Source organism: Haemorhous mexicanus, chromosome 24 (genome assembly GCF_027477595.1).
Source record: "Haemorhous mexicanus isolate bHaeMex1 chromosome 24, bHaeMex1.pri, whole genome shotgun sequence".
NCBI lineage: Eukaryota > Metazoa > Chordata > Aves > Passeriformes > Fringillidae > Haemorhous > Haemorhous mexicanus.
The window spans coordinates 3,574,023-3,588,796 of NC_082364.1; the positions used below are offsets into that span (position 1 = coordinate 3,574,023).

At 49.5% G+C, this 14,774-nt stretch overlaps 1 protein-coding gene across 1 annotated transcript in view; it reads right to left on the minus strand.

The window, feature by feature from the left end:
• Positions 1 to 152: 152 nt before the first annotated feature.
• B3GAT1 (beta-1,3-glucuronyltransferase 1) overlaps positions 153 to 14,774 on the minus strand; it is a 46,768-nt gene continuing 32,146 nt past the window's right edge. The window contains exons 4-6 of the mRNA XM_059867179.1: positions 10,854 to 11,150; positions 4,166 to 4,283; positions 153 to 2,500 (exon numbers count right to left, since the gene is read on the minus strand). Of these exons, the coding sequence (XP_059723162.1) occupies positions 4,197 to 4,283; positions 10,854 to 11,150 (384 nt within the window). The 3' untranslated portion in view covers positions 153 to 2,500; positions 4,166 to 4,196. The remainder of the gene's footprint in view (positions 2,501 to 4,165; positions 4,284 to 10,853; positions 11,151 to 14,774) is intronic.

Below are 14,774 nucleotides of genomic sequence, written 5' to 3' on the forward strand. Positions count from 1 at the left end.
AGGCACAGAGGAGCTGCAGCCTCCTTAGGGAGAGGGGGAGATCAAACCTGAGCTGTGAATCCTTCACAGCCTCCAAGGAGTCGCTGCTTTCTGTGCCAGTTCCAGGAGAAACAGCAGGCTGTGTCTGTAAGGGAGGTGCAGGGTATTCTGGCTCTTAGAAACCATCATTTTATTTAACAAATTTAAATACAGTTTGTTTAAAACTGAGAACAGACAGTGCAGCTGGAACACACTCCATCCTGGCCAGGTCTGGTGACACCTGTCTCTGCTCCCCAGGGCCACAGCAGCTCTGGGACAGCTGAGAGGGCCCGGGCTCCTGTGGGCAGAGCAGATGTGCAGGGCTGTGTTCAGGACTCCATCCTTTGCATTTTTCTGAAAGTTATGATTTCCTTCCAAGGAGGGAAGGTTGGAACCCAGCAGGGACAGGAATTCAGAGCAGTGAACCAAAACATGCAGCTCGGAGAGGACATCAGCTGGAAACTATTTCAATGCTATGAAAACTCGGTAGTCCTTGAGAAATGTCTCATTCCACTGTGGGGTTTGCAGACTGAAGGGAGCTTGGAAGGCCAGTACAATAAGAGAATAAATACTTGAGTGCAGAGTTTTAATCCAAGGTAACAATACCTGTTCCCATAGAGCAGCCAGCAGCATCCAACACTTTCTTTCCAAGTGGTGCTTCAGCCATTGCATCTAAAAGGAACATTTTTGTAAAGGCTTCTGTGGCTGGGAACTAAAGAATGAGACTTTTCCCCAACGGTTCTGAGATACAGTGGGAGAAAATAACTTACAAAAAATATTTTCCTTTGAAATATCAGGAAATACACAATGTCATTAGTCCAAGGGGAGACTTCTGCACCGTGAAGCCAACAATCAAACCCAGAGCATTATAATAGTTCTATGTGTTAGGGCTAAAAATAACCAAGTCTATTGCAGGATTACATTTTTCCCTCAGTTCAAAGGTAAAATTGTGCTTCAAAATTTTTGAAGGAATTGGGACAGTGGTGGGGGGGGTGGGGGTGTGACAAAGGTTTGACAACAGTTATGGAGGGGGAGGGAATTTAGGGGTTTTGGCTGGGGAGAAGGGGCCTGTTGTACCTCAGTTTTTATCTCAGCAAGTCTGGCAGTCTCAGAGTCACCCGTGGTGGCAGCACCACCAGATGGAGAATAAGCAGAGCCCTGAGCCCAGGATCCCCTTCCCAAGGGTGCTGCTCTCCATCAAAGGGGACTGGGAACTGCTCCAGGGTGGCTTTTCACACCAGCTCTGCAGTAGCAGAAGGAGGGGCTGGGGCTGGAGGATACACTCCAGTAAAATGGGAAATGCACTAAATTCACCTCTTAGTGTCCAATCCCTAGTTTGAAGCAGTTTTATTTTTTAAGTGTGGAAATTTGCCTTTATATAGGAGCACCCTTGAGAGAATCCCACACCTGATCCTCAGGGGAACCAAATTAGGGCCAAACAGGGCCAGATCTGGGTGAATATTATGGTGTGTGGCCCCCACAATCTCATCAAACCCCACTTCCCATTATTTTAGCATTTTTAGAGATGTACATGCTGGAGCCACGACTCCATCAGGCTCAGTGGTGAGCTGGTGGTGATCAGCAGCTCCCTGATCCTGCCCCACTCTGGGGTCTTCTAAGAAAGATAGGGACAAACCTTTTAGCAGAGCTAGGGCAAGGGTTGATGGTTTTAAACTCAAAGAGGACAGATTAGAGAAAAGGACTTTTTTTACAATGAGGGTGGTGTCCCACTGGCACAGGCTGCCCAGAGAGGTGGGGGATGCCCCATCCCTGGGAATATTCCAGGCCAGGAGGAGCCAGGTCCAGCTGAAGGTGTCCCTGCCCAGGGCAGGGGGTTGGACCAGAGGACCTTTAAAGTCCCTTCCACACCAACCCTTCCAGGATTCCATGACCACAGAGGAACATCAGGGTGCCCCCCAAACTGTGAAACTGAGGAAGGAAAAGGAGAGGGAATCAGAGAACAGTGATGCTTCAAGGGTTTGTTCTAACCTGCCTTGTTTTCCCCCTCCCCAAACCCTTCCTTGTGCAGCGTAACACTGATTGAAGTAGGTTTAAAATTAAGGGCTAAGGTGCCATCTAGGAAGGCAGCTGTCCCCTCCACGGCCAGAGAGCTGCTCAGGCTGTCTCACACATGGCCACAAGGTTCGTGTTTCTCAGCAAAACCGGTCCCCGGGGGCCACTGCTGTGGCTCTCACCCTCAGCCAGGTGCTGGCACGCAGCCCTGCTCGCATTCCAGCCGGAGCCTGGCGCCGGGAGCTGCCAGTCCTGCCTTGCTGTGCTTTGTTCTCCACCTCCGGAGCGTCTGCCGGTGCTCCGAGCCCGGGAGGAGGGGCAGGGGATCCGGGGACTTCATGTATGCAGTGGTGCTTGGTTTTTCTGAAGGCTAAAACTCGTGGGAGTCAGCAGAGCTCCTGGCTCCCGCCTGGCTGGCTGGGTGGGTGCTGTGGAGAGGAACCTTGCAGGCTGTGCATGAAGAAATCTTCTGCAAGAGACACAGGCAGCGTGGGTGTCACCCCTGTGCCACTCTTCAGAGCCATCCCAAAGCCCTGTGCCACTCTTCAGGGCCATCCCAAAGCCCTGTGCCACTGCAGGGCCATCCCAAAGCCCTGTGCCACTGCAGGGCCATCCCAAAGCCCTGTCCCACTCTTCAGAGCCATCCCAAAGCCCTGAACCACTGCAGAGCCATCCCAAAGCCCTGAACCACTGCAGAGCCATCCCAAAGCCCTGTCCCACTCTTCAGAGCCATCCCAAAGCCCTGTCCCACTCTTCGGAGCCATCCCAAAGCCCTGTGCCACTGCAGGGCCATCCCAAAGCCCTGTGCCACTCTTCAGGGCCATCCCAAAGCCCTGAACCACTGCAGGGCCATCCCAAAGCCCTGTGCCACTGCAGGGCCATCCCAAAGCCCTGTCCCACTGCAGAGCCATCCCAAAGCCCTGTGCCACTGCAGGGCCATCCCAAAGCCCTGTGCCACTGCAGGGCCATCCCAAAGCCCTGTCCCACTGCAGAGCCATCCCAAAGCTCTGTCCCACTCTTCAGAGCCATCCCAAAGCCCTGTCCCACTCTTCAGAGCCATCCCAAAGCCCTGTCCCACTCTTCAGAGCCATCCCAAAGCCCTGTCCCACTGCAGAGCCATCCCAAAGCTCTGTCCCACTCTTCAGAGCCATCCCAAAGCCCTGTGCCACTGCAGATCCCAAATTTGTGCTGCCTGGGCAGGGGGAGCAGCAGTGGAGGGCTCCAGCCCCTCTGCACAGCCTCTCCCTCCCCAGAGGAGCTGGTGCAGGCTCTCCTCCTGCCCTGCCAAGGTCACAGAGCAGCAGGCAGGGCTCCATCCTGCTTCCCCCAGGGAATGGGACATGAGGTAAACATTCACCTCTGCTGTGCAAATCTACCCCCTTCCTGCTCCTGTTCCTCAGGACTCAAGAGCAGCAAGCTCCTCTCCCTGCAGGCCTGGTTCTACACTCCAGAGAAAGGGAGTTTGTGCATTTATTTTATTGCCCATCGGAATGAAGGGCAGCTCCACAGGCTGCAGATAACAAGTGAACAGCTCATCCTCCTGCAAACCAGCTGCAGAAACACCCAGGGCATGAACAAACATCAATGTGTGTGTTCCTTCCTCCTTTCCACTGGAAAAGACAGCCCATGTTCTCCTCAGGTGAGCAAACAGCTCAGGCAGGGTTCAATCCACACCTTCCATACTGCTCACTGCCTCTCTGGGGCTTCAGTGTGGGCCTGAATTAAATATTGCCCTCAGTGAAAGCTTCTGCCTGACCAAAAATCTTTTTGCTGGACCTGCTTTAGCTTTTTTAGATGTTTGCAGGTGGATGAACCCACACCCTTCGCCCCTGTGCTTTATTAAAGTTAATATGGCAACCTTGTTTACACAAGGATTTCTCTTAATGGTGCAACTTCTGCTTAAACTCCTACTCCCTGCATTTTTCTTCCCCTCAACCTCTCAGCAGGTATTTTGTCTTAAAAATGGATTAACTTTAAAAAAGAGAGATTAACGAATGGTCTTGAGAGGGTTAGTGTAAGGGAAGGTCAGGGTTGTGAAATATGGAAATGAAAAAGCCTTTAAAACATTTAAAAGAGCTTTTCTCTGTCTCCTGCCTTTGTGTAGCTTCTCACTGCTGCTAGAAACAGCTCTTACCTGGTGTTGGTCTCTGCTCAGCCATGCACAGTCAGATTTCCACATTGGGATCTGTGAATCCTTTCTTGCCCTCGTTCACCAGCACAGGCTTCTCTGTCCTTGTGTGCCAGACTAAGATCTGAGGAAGCCAGCAGAAGTCATTAGCTGCAGCTCTCCAGTGCACTACGAAATATTCCTGCACATTAAATCAATAGTGCAATTTAACCAGCCACCCTGGAGCCTAATGGTGCATCCACTGCTGAGAGGGGCTTTGCATAAACCTTCATTTAGGCAGAGCTGCTGCTCTGCAGAATGCACAGTGCACAGAAATCACCCATTTCCAGCGTGCTGTCGTGGGACATTAACCTGCTCCTTCCATGTAGTTATCCAGCAGCTCCCTCCAAAGGCTCATCAGCCTTCCAATGGGGTAAGGCAGCTCCCTCCCAGCCTGGAATCACATCTCTGCCTCCCACAGCTCCTCAGCTGCTCCTTGGTTATCACCTTACACCCTCAGCCTTGGAGTCACTCGGAGGGGAAATGCAAATTCCTGACATTTAGGGGGTGTTGGGAGGGAAGAGGCATCACCAGCTCTTCCCATCACCACCCCTGCCTTTAGCTGGGGGAAATAGAACCTGAATTCTTCAGCACATCCCTGAAAATCCATTCCTGGGGAGCAGGCATCAGTCTGCCCCCTTACCTCAGCACCACTTCTCTTTTCACTTTTAAATCCTTTCCAGAGCCTAAAAAGCCACTGAGTGTCACCGAGCAGGGAAGGACTCACTGCTGCTGCAGCCTCAGAGCTGCTGAGGCAGGAGCTGGCTCCAGAATCCTCCCTTCTTCCCACAGACTCTGGGCTGCACACACCCTCTCATAATCCAGCATTCCCCTATGGATCCCCCAAAAGCCTTTGGATCCCCCAATCCCTTTGGAATGCTGGCCCCATACAGCCATCCCCTATTCTTACCAGGTATCAAAGCCCCTCCCAAACTTGCTTAAAACACAACTGAAGCTTCTCCTAAAAGCTTCCCTCTGTCTTGGCAGCAAAGTTGCAGAGAGATCAACATCTGTGGAGGAGAACTGGCAGAATCTGAGGTGGTTGAGGATTTCAGGGGGGCTGTTGTAGGAAATTGTTTCTACTTGCTGTGCTCAGATGGTTCTGGAAGCTGCTTAAAATACTCAATTATCCTCATTGCTTTCCTCCTCGAGCCAGCATTGCTGGGAGCAGCTTTATCCTCTCCAAATAGGTTTCCAGCTTCTCCTCACCTGTGCCTGGCTGTTTCCCACCTCGTGGGGTTTCCCTCTGGTTGCCATGACAATCCCCTGCACACCGAACCTGCAAACCTCTTCCACCCATGCCTGCCTTCCTGAAAAACCAGGCCACGTTCTGCTTCTGAAGGATGAACAAAGCACCTTTCAAACCCTCCTGGTTCAAGCAGAGCTCCTTCCCCCCCTTCCCAAGGAGCTTGTTTGACCAAATTCCTCTCTGATGTGAGCAGTCACCTCCTGCGTGGAGCTTAAATCTCTGCTAATACTGAAGCAGTAGAGACCAACTGCTGGCTGGAGTGGGGCCAAAAATCCATTTCATCATCCCCCACAAGCACTTCAGAGCCTGCTCATCAAAGTCCCCCTTGTTCCAGCCCTGCTCTCCCCACTGCTGCAATTACTGCGCTGCATGCCCGGGAAAAGACAAAACCCAGCAGGGCTCACGAGTGGCTCTCAGGGCTCTGCAGTGATGTGAAAGGATTAAAAGGTGCTGGAGAAATCCTGCAGCCAATTCTGCTCTTCAGAGAGAGCCCTTTGCACTGCTGGCCCTCCTCTCTGAGCCCTGCTATGGCCCAGGGCTCACTCACACTCCAGCAGCAGAGCAACACAACTACACAGCACCAGTGCTCTGCCTCAACTGGAGCCCACTTCTGCTCTCTTAAGCCAAAAGCCAAAGAGGGCAGATTAAATGGGCTAAAATGGACTCATGTTCAGAGTTTGCAGCTTTTACCATTGTTCATGCTGCGCTCCTTAACGTGGGAGGTAGATCACCATTTACTACAGAAACATTTGCTTTTCCTTTCAGCCAGTGCTTGTTTTTTACAACAAGCAGCGTGTTTTATGCCTCAGAGGAGCTTTGGCTCTCTCACAAGGGACCAAACAGTGAGGGGGACCAAATATCTGACTTTTCCTGAGCAGTGGTTTCATACAGATCGCTCGGGGGATCATACAGATCACTCCCCTTTGAAAGTAGTGCTGCAAAACCCTTCCACTCATTTACAGCCCTGCCATTCAGAGTCACAGGACTCAAAACAGATCCAGGAGATCACAGAGCTCCATCTCCACAGCAGAACAATTCATTGTCTCCCAACAGGAGATGAAAAAACAAACAGAAGTGTCCGACCTGCATGGGAGGGATCACAGGTTTCCAGCACTCAGACCCTCCCAGGAGGGAATCAGGAATTGTTGTTTGAAATGGAAACTACAGAATGGGAAAAAAAAAGAGACACCGGGCTGAAAGGGCAGCTCTGCTCCCTGTTCTGCAGCCTGACAATAAAACATCCCCCAGCTGTGGCATTATGGTGCCCATGGGCCTCTGTCTCTGCTTTAGTCCTCCCTGGCTGAGCTCACTGCAGATTGTTCCCTGGGTGTCCATAGAAAATGGGGAGCAGAATGTCCCCCCTTTCCATCAGCCTGACAGAAATGCCAAATCTCAGACCTCTCTCCTGTGCCAAGGGGTTGAAGAGAGGATGGTTTGATTTGGGGGTGTGGGGAAATGCACAAAGAGCAGAAATCCAAATGCAGAGAACCCTTGCAAAGCCCTGTTTCCTTACAGCTCCAGGATTAACCAATCCTTCCCTCCTCATAAGGAGGGATAACTTTCTCCTCAGCAACTAATACCAACTTCCTTTACTTTCTCCTTCATTTTGGGCAGCTCCCAAATCCAAGAAAATAAGCATGATACGTGATCTTTGGCCTACACCTCAGCTTTTTGCAGGAGTGTGTGTTTGTGGGCTGAATTCTGATCAATATTTCCAGCACCAGCAGAGCACACAGGGAAGGCAGCATTTTTGGAGAACAGATGTCTGTGCTTATCTTACACATTCCTCTGATCCCTCCTTAATGACTCTGTCTAAGCACATCATAATTTTTAATGTAAATCTCCCTGCAAAGCAGGTGTGTGGTGATGTTTAACAGAAGCAAAGCATGACAAGTGCTGGGAGCACAGGGGGGAGAGAGGAGCCTGTGCTGTGGTCTCAGGCTCAGAGGACCCCAAACCTCAGCTGGCTTTGGTCCTTCTCTGCTGCTGGCCCTTCTCCTGGTGAAATGGGTGAGTAAAAGCAGAAATGGAGATTTCCAGGGAAATGGAGGCTGAAGCAGGAAGGCAGAGCCCAAGCTGCAAAGCTGCACTCGGAGCCTGCCAGGAGCAGACAGCATTCAGCTCACAACAAGGACCCTTGTGAGCTCTCCCCAGCCCAGCCAAGAAAGGAAACTCAGTTCCTTTCACTCAGTCTGCTTCCAGTGCTGGGCAGCAATCCCTGCTGCTTCCTCCCCATCCCTGACCTGTGTCAGCCCTGCCTGGCTCCAGCACCCTTTGTTTCCTCCTCCTGGAAACAACATTTTCCTTCCTCTCCTTCCTCCAGGGCTGTCACTTCCCACCCCAGCCTCTCAGCACAGCTTCCTTCCAGCAGGTATTTATTTACAGCAGGGACAATGCACCAAAGCCTGGATAACTGGCCATGGAGTGAACACCCCTGATCTTCTGTGCACAGTGAAAGCAGCCTGTCCATCTCTCCTGCCTGCTGGAAACACAGGTATTTCCACACAGAGCCCGGGAACAGGGATCTAATTTTAATCCAAACTCTTTTCCCATTCTTGGGAGGCTGGTTGGATTATTTGTCCTGCTGTTGGACAGCCATAACCGCAGAAATGTGGATCCAGAGAGGCACAGCAGGTATCAGATAAAACCCAGGCTTGCTCCTTCCCCTCAGCTCCTCCTCCTTATTCCTGGATTCCTTGTGGGAGCACTGCTGAACATTCAGATTCCTGTTTTTTTCCATGGCTTTGGAGCAGTGCACATGGAAATCAGGCAAAGTGTGTTAGTCACATTTTCTTTCCTACCCCAAAAAGGATGGAGACCTGGATCCAACACTGGGGCTGTTGGCAATAACAACTTATTTGCAATAAAAGAACAATCCTGTTGGGGTAATTAGGCAATAAAGACTCTCTAAATCAGACTGGCTGATGTTTATAACAGACAAAGGTGTGAGAGTGCTACTCAGGGGTCTCTGATTTCAGAGGGACCCCCAGCACACCTCCAGTATTTAGGGAACCCACTCACAAAGCCTCAAAGGCCTTGGCAGCACCTCTGTGGCTGATGGGCTGTGATTGATGCCTGTCGCTCTAACCAGCTTTGTCTCATGGTGTCTCCCACACTCCCTGTCAGCCCAGACAGATTCATCTCTCATCTCAGACTGGGAGGTTTTCAGGAGCAGAGCCATCCGTGGTTTCTGTGTTATTTAGCACACGGGGTCCTGCTCCCTGACCCAGCAATGGGTACAGGCAGCATTGATCAGTCAGCCAAAAGCAGTGAAATCCCCCCAAATGGAGCTTCCTGGAAGCTCCTGGAGCTCACAGCAATACACCAGGCCCTACAACATTTCTGTGTTGTCTCTGACACAGAAAGATCCAGGATTTTGGGGGCACCTACAGCACAGATACTGCATGGATGTCAGGAGGGAGAAGACAACTTGGGAGCAAGGCAGAGCCTGTGTGAGCAGCCCTTCCCTGCAGCCAAGAGAGGCTGTGGCTGCAGCTCCTGGGTTACAGCTCACAGGGGCCACAGAGCAAACCCCAGCGTGTCACAGCACTCACACCCCACTCAGGAATTCACATTAAATAACTGACATTTCACCCATTGAACTCCCTGCTCCAGGGGATCAGCCTGGCCACAGGAAAGCCCACCTTGAAAATAATATTTTTAAGGGTTAATGTAAGAAAGAAGAACAGTTACAGGGGAGAGAAGAGTGCATTTCAAGGTTTATGCAACACTAGCAGCCTGCAGATGAAAGAGATTCTGTGCCCTCCACACATTTCAGTGCATAATCCCCCATTCCCAGCTTCCCTGAAATGGGGGTGTGCTCCCTCCAAACACAGAGGAGCAGCCTGGAGGAGACTGAGGGGAGGCTCACAGCCATCTGCAGTCTCTTCATGAGGAGCAGGGGATGGGCAGACACTGATCCCTCTTCTTTCTGTTGAGGACCCAGGGAATGGCTGGAGCTGTGTCAGGGCAGGTTTAGGCTGGATTTTGGGAAAAGTTCTTTCCCCAGAGGGTGCTGGGCACTGCCCAGGCTCCACAGGGAATGGGCACAGCTCTGAGGCTGCCGGAGCTCCAGGAGGGGTTGGACACTGCTCCAGGGGTGCTCAGGGTGGGGTTGCTGGGGCAGGAGCTGGACTGGATGATCCTTGTGGGCCCCTTTTAGCTCAGGACATTCTGTGTGTTGTGATTTCAGGGTTTACCTCAGAACCCCGGGTCCCTCCCCTGAAGATTCCCTCCCAGGTGTGTCAGTCACCTCTCCTTTCCCCACCCTGACCCCTCCCAGCACTGTCTGTCAGTCCTGGAATTCCAGATCGGCAGATTCAAAGGATTCCCTCTACCCCCTGGGGGCACTGGGCCATCCAGGTGTCCTTTGTCCCCTGAGACCTCCCCTCCTGTACCTGGCTGGTGGCTCCCTGTCCCTTCTCTGCCCTCTCCCCGGGGTTAAAAGGAGCAGCACCCACGGGGTCAGGAGTTCTGTTGGAGCTGGTGCTGGGTTCAGAGGCTGTGGGCCAGAACAAAGCTCTGGATCCAAACCCTCCATCAGAACCGACTCCTTTCCTTCCCCATCACCTGAAAGCTTCTCCACAGAGGGAAACCTGAGGAGCAGCCCCTGTCATGAGAGGAAGCTGCATCCTGCAGCCACCAGAGCTCCTGCCCGCCTGGATTTGTCCCCACGTGCCCAGCTGGAGCACCCAGCCAGCCCAAAGTGTCTGTGGGGTGAAACACCACACAGCCATGGCCAAAAGTGTCTGTGGGTGAAACACCACACAGCCATGGCCAAAAGTGTCTGTGAGGTGAAACACCACACAGCCATGGCCAAAAGTGTCTGTGGGGTGAAACACCACACAGCCATGGCCAAAAGTGTCTGTGGGGTGAAACACCACACAGCCATGGCCAGTGTCTGTGGGGTGAAACACCACACAGCCATGGCCAAAAGTGTCTGTGGGGTGAAACACCACACACCCAGCCAGCCAAAAGTATCTGTGGGGTGAAACACCACACAGCCATGGCCAAAAGTGTCTGTGGGGTGAAACACCACACAGCCATGGCCAAAAGTGTCTGTGGGGTGAAACACCACACACCCAGCCAGCCAAAAGTATCTGTGGGGTGAAACACCACACACCCATGGCCAAAAGTATCTGTGGGGTGAAACACCACACAGCCATGGCCAAAAGTGTCTGTGGGGTGAAACACCACACACCCATGGCCAAAAGTGTCTGTGGGGTGAAACACCACAGTTGCTGCCATTTGGTTCAGCAGCAGCCCCAGACAAGCCAAGGCACGTCCCATCCAGCAATACTGGTAAATATCAATCCTGTGATTCTGTGAAGTGACGGAATGATGGAGAAAACTGCATTTTCTTCCCCCTCTGGCTCCCCATCACCTCGCAGGAGGATGAGAGCATACCTTAGTGCAGTTGGCAGCCTTGGGCTCGAGGTCGCTGAGGGTGACGAGCTCGCGGAGCAGGCTGCTCTCCTGGTAGCCGCCCTTGACCCCGCGCAGTTTGAAGTAGGCCTGGGAGCGCTGCAGGATGAGCCTGAGGTTGACAGCGAAGCCGGCCATGTCGATGGCGAAGGGCCGGTGCGGGTCGAAGACGGTTTTCCAGCCGTACACCTTCCCCGCCGCGTTCACCTTGGGCGACTCGTAGCGCAGGCCGCCCACGAAGGCCACGGGCCACACTGACACCTTCCGGGTGCTGCGCATCTGCCACGAGCACACACAGAGTGTGAAAAGTGAGTATTTTATGGTTGGCTTTTTGCAAATATTCAAATAAAATATATAAGAAATAAGTTGTGCCTGCATGAAAAATTCTTGAAGTCTTCAAACTTTAGGCACAGGCCGCCCACAAAGGCCACGGGCCACACCGACACCTTCCGGGTGCTGCGCATCTGCCACGAGCACACACGGAGTGTGAAAAGTGAGTATTTTATGGTTGGCTTTTTGCAAATATTCAAATAAAATATATAAGAAATAAGTTGTGCCTGTATGAAAAATTCTTAAAGTCTTCAAACTTTAGGCGCAGGCTGCCCACGAAGGCCACAGACTACACAGACTCCTTCCGGGTGCTGCACATCTGCCGTGAGCACACACAGCATGTGAAAAGTGAGTATTTTATGGTTGGCTTTTCACAAATATTCAAATTATAATATATATTATATGGAATAATTCATGCTCATGTAAAATACAGGTGAAATAAGTTGTGCCTGTGTGAAAACTTTAAGCGCAGGCCGCTCACGAAGGCCACACCGACACCTTCAGGGTGCTGCGCATCTGCCACGAGCACGCATGGGTTGTGAAAAATGGGTATTTTGTGATTGGCTTTTCGCAAATATTCAAATAAAATATATGTGAAATAAGTAGTGCCTATATGAAAAATTCTTAAAGTCTTAAAACTTTAAGCGCAGGCCGCCCGTGAAGGCCATGGGGCACACCAACACCTTATGGGTGCTGCACATCTGCCACCAGCACACACAGAATATGAAAAATACATATTTTATGACTGGCTTTTTGCAAATATTCAAATAAAATATATAAGAAATAAGTTGTGCCTGTATGAAAAATTCTTAAAGTCTTCAAACTTTAGGCGCAGGCTGCCCACGAAGGCCACAGGCCACACAGACTCCTTCCGGGTGCTGCGCATCTGCCACGAGCACACACAGCGTGTGAAAAGTGAGTATTTTATGGTTGGCGTTTTGCAAATATTCAAATAAAATATATAAGAAATAAGTTGTGCCTGTATGAAAAATTCTTAAAGTCTTCAAACTTTAGGTGCACGCCGCCCACGAAGGCCACAGACTACACCGACACCTTCCGGGTGCTGCATATCTGCCGTGAGCACACACAGCATGTGAAAAGTGAGTATTTTATGGTTGGCTTTTCACAAATATTCAAATTATAATATATATTATATGGAATAATTCATGCTCATGTAAAATACAGGTGAAATAAGTTGTGCCTGTGTGAAAACTTTAAGCGCAGGCCGCTCACGAAGGCCACACCGACGCCTTCTGGGTGCTGCGCATCTGCCACAAGCACACACGGAGTGTGAAAAATGGGTATTTTGTGATTGGCTTTTTGCAAATATTCAAATAAAATATATGTGAAATAAGTAGTGCCTGTATGAAAAATTCTTAAAGTCTTCAAACTGTAAGTGCAGGCCGCCCGCGAAGGCCATGGGGCACACCAACACCTTCCGGGTGCTGCGCATCTGCCACGAGCACACACAGAATATGAAAAATACATATTTTATGAGTGGCTTTTTGCAAATATTCAAATAAAATATATAAGAAATAAGTAGTGCCTGTATGAAAAATTCTTAAAGTCTTCAAACTTTAGGCGCAGGCTGCCCACGAAGGCCACGGGCCACACCAACACCTTCTGGGTCCTGCGCATCTGCCATGAGCACACACAGCGTGTGAAAAGTGAGTATTTTATGAGTGGCTTTTTGCAAATATTCAAATAAAATATATAAGAAATAAGTTGTGCCTGTATGAAAAATTCTTAAAGTCTTCAAACTTTAGGTGCACGCCGCCCACAAAGGCCATGGGCCACACAGACTCCTTCCGGGTGCTGCACATCAGCCGTGAGCACACACAGCATGTGAAAAGTGAGTATTTTATGGTTGGCTTTTCACAAATATTCAAATTATAATATATATTATATGGAATAATTCATGCTCATGTAAAATACAGGTGAAATAAGTTGTGCCTGTGTGAAAACTTTAAGTGCAGGCCGCTCACGAAGGCCACACCGACACCTTCCCATCTGCCACAAGCACACACGGGGTGTGAAAAATGGGTATTTTGTGATTGGCTTTTCGTAAATATTCAAATAAAATATATAAGAAATAAGTAGTGCCTGTATGAAAAATTCTTAAAGTCTTCAAACTTTAGGCTCAGGCTGCCCACGAAGGCCACGGGCCACACAGACTCCTTCCGGGTGCTGCATATCTGCCGTGAGCACACACAGCATGTGAAAAGTGAGTATTTTATGGTTGGCTTTTCACAAATATTCAAATTATAATATATATTATATGGAATAATTTGTGCTTATGTAAAATATATGTGAAATAAGTTGTGCCTGTGTGAAAACTTTAAGTGCAGGCCGCTCACGAAGGCCACACCGACACCTTCCCATCTGCCACGAGCACACACGGGGTGTGAAAAATGGGTATTTTGTGATTGGCTTTTTTGCAAATATTCAAATAAAATATATGTGAAATAAGTAGTGCCTGTATGAAAAATTCTTAAAGTCTTAAAACTTTAAGCGCAGGCTGCCCGTGAAGGCCATGGGGCACACCAACACCTTATGGGTGCTGCGCGTCTGCCACCAGCACACACAGAATATGAAAAATACATATTTTATGATGGCTTTTTGCAAATATTCAAATAAAATATATAAGAAATAAGTTGTGCTCGTATGAAAAATTCTTAAAGTCTTCAAACTTTAGGTGCACGCCGCCCACGAAGGCCACAGGCCACACCGACACCTTCCGGGTGCTGCGCATCTGCCACGAGCACACACAGCGTGTGAAAAGTGAGTATTTTATGGTTGGCTTTTCACAAATATTCAAATTATAATATAAATTATATGGAGTAATTTGTGCTTATGTAAAATATATGTGAAATAAGTTGTGCCTGTGTGAAAACTTTAAGTGCAGGCCGCTCACGAAGGCCACACCGACACCTTCCGGGTGCTGCGCATCTGCCACGAGCACACACAGCGTGTGAAAAGTGAGTATTTTATGGTTGGCTTTTCACAAATATTCAAATTATAATATATATTATATGGAATAATTTGTGCTCATGTAAAATACAGGTGAAATAAGTTGTGCCTGTGTGAAAACTTTAAGCGCAGGCCGCTCACGAAGGCCTCACCGACACCTTCTGGGTGCTGGGCATGTGCCACGAGCACACACGGGGTGTGAAAAATGGGTATTTTGTGATTGGCTTTTTACAAATATTCAAATAAAATATATGTGAAATAAGTAGTGCCTGTATGAAAAATTCTTAAAGTCTTAAAACTGTAAGTACAGGCCGCCTGCGAAGGCCACAGGCCACACCGACACCTTCTGGGTGCTGGGCATGTGCCGTGAACACACACGGAGTGTGAAAAATGGGTATTTATGATTGGCTTTTTGCAAATATTAAAATGAATATTATACTGTTATGTTAGAAAGTTATGCCTGTGAAAAAGGCCAATCACTTGTTTTTTTAAACTTTTAAAAGTTTAATAGTAATAAAATGGATATAAAAATAGTAATACAATTAGAGCAATAATAATTTGGACAATTTGAATTAGGACAGCATGAGACAATAGAAACAAAGA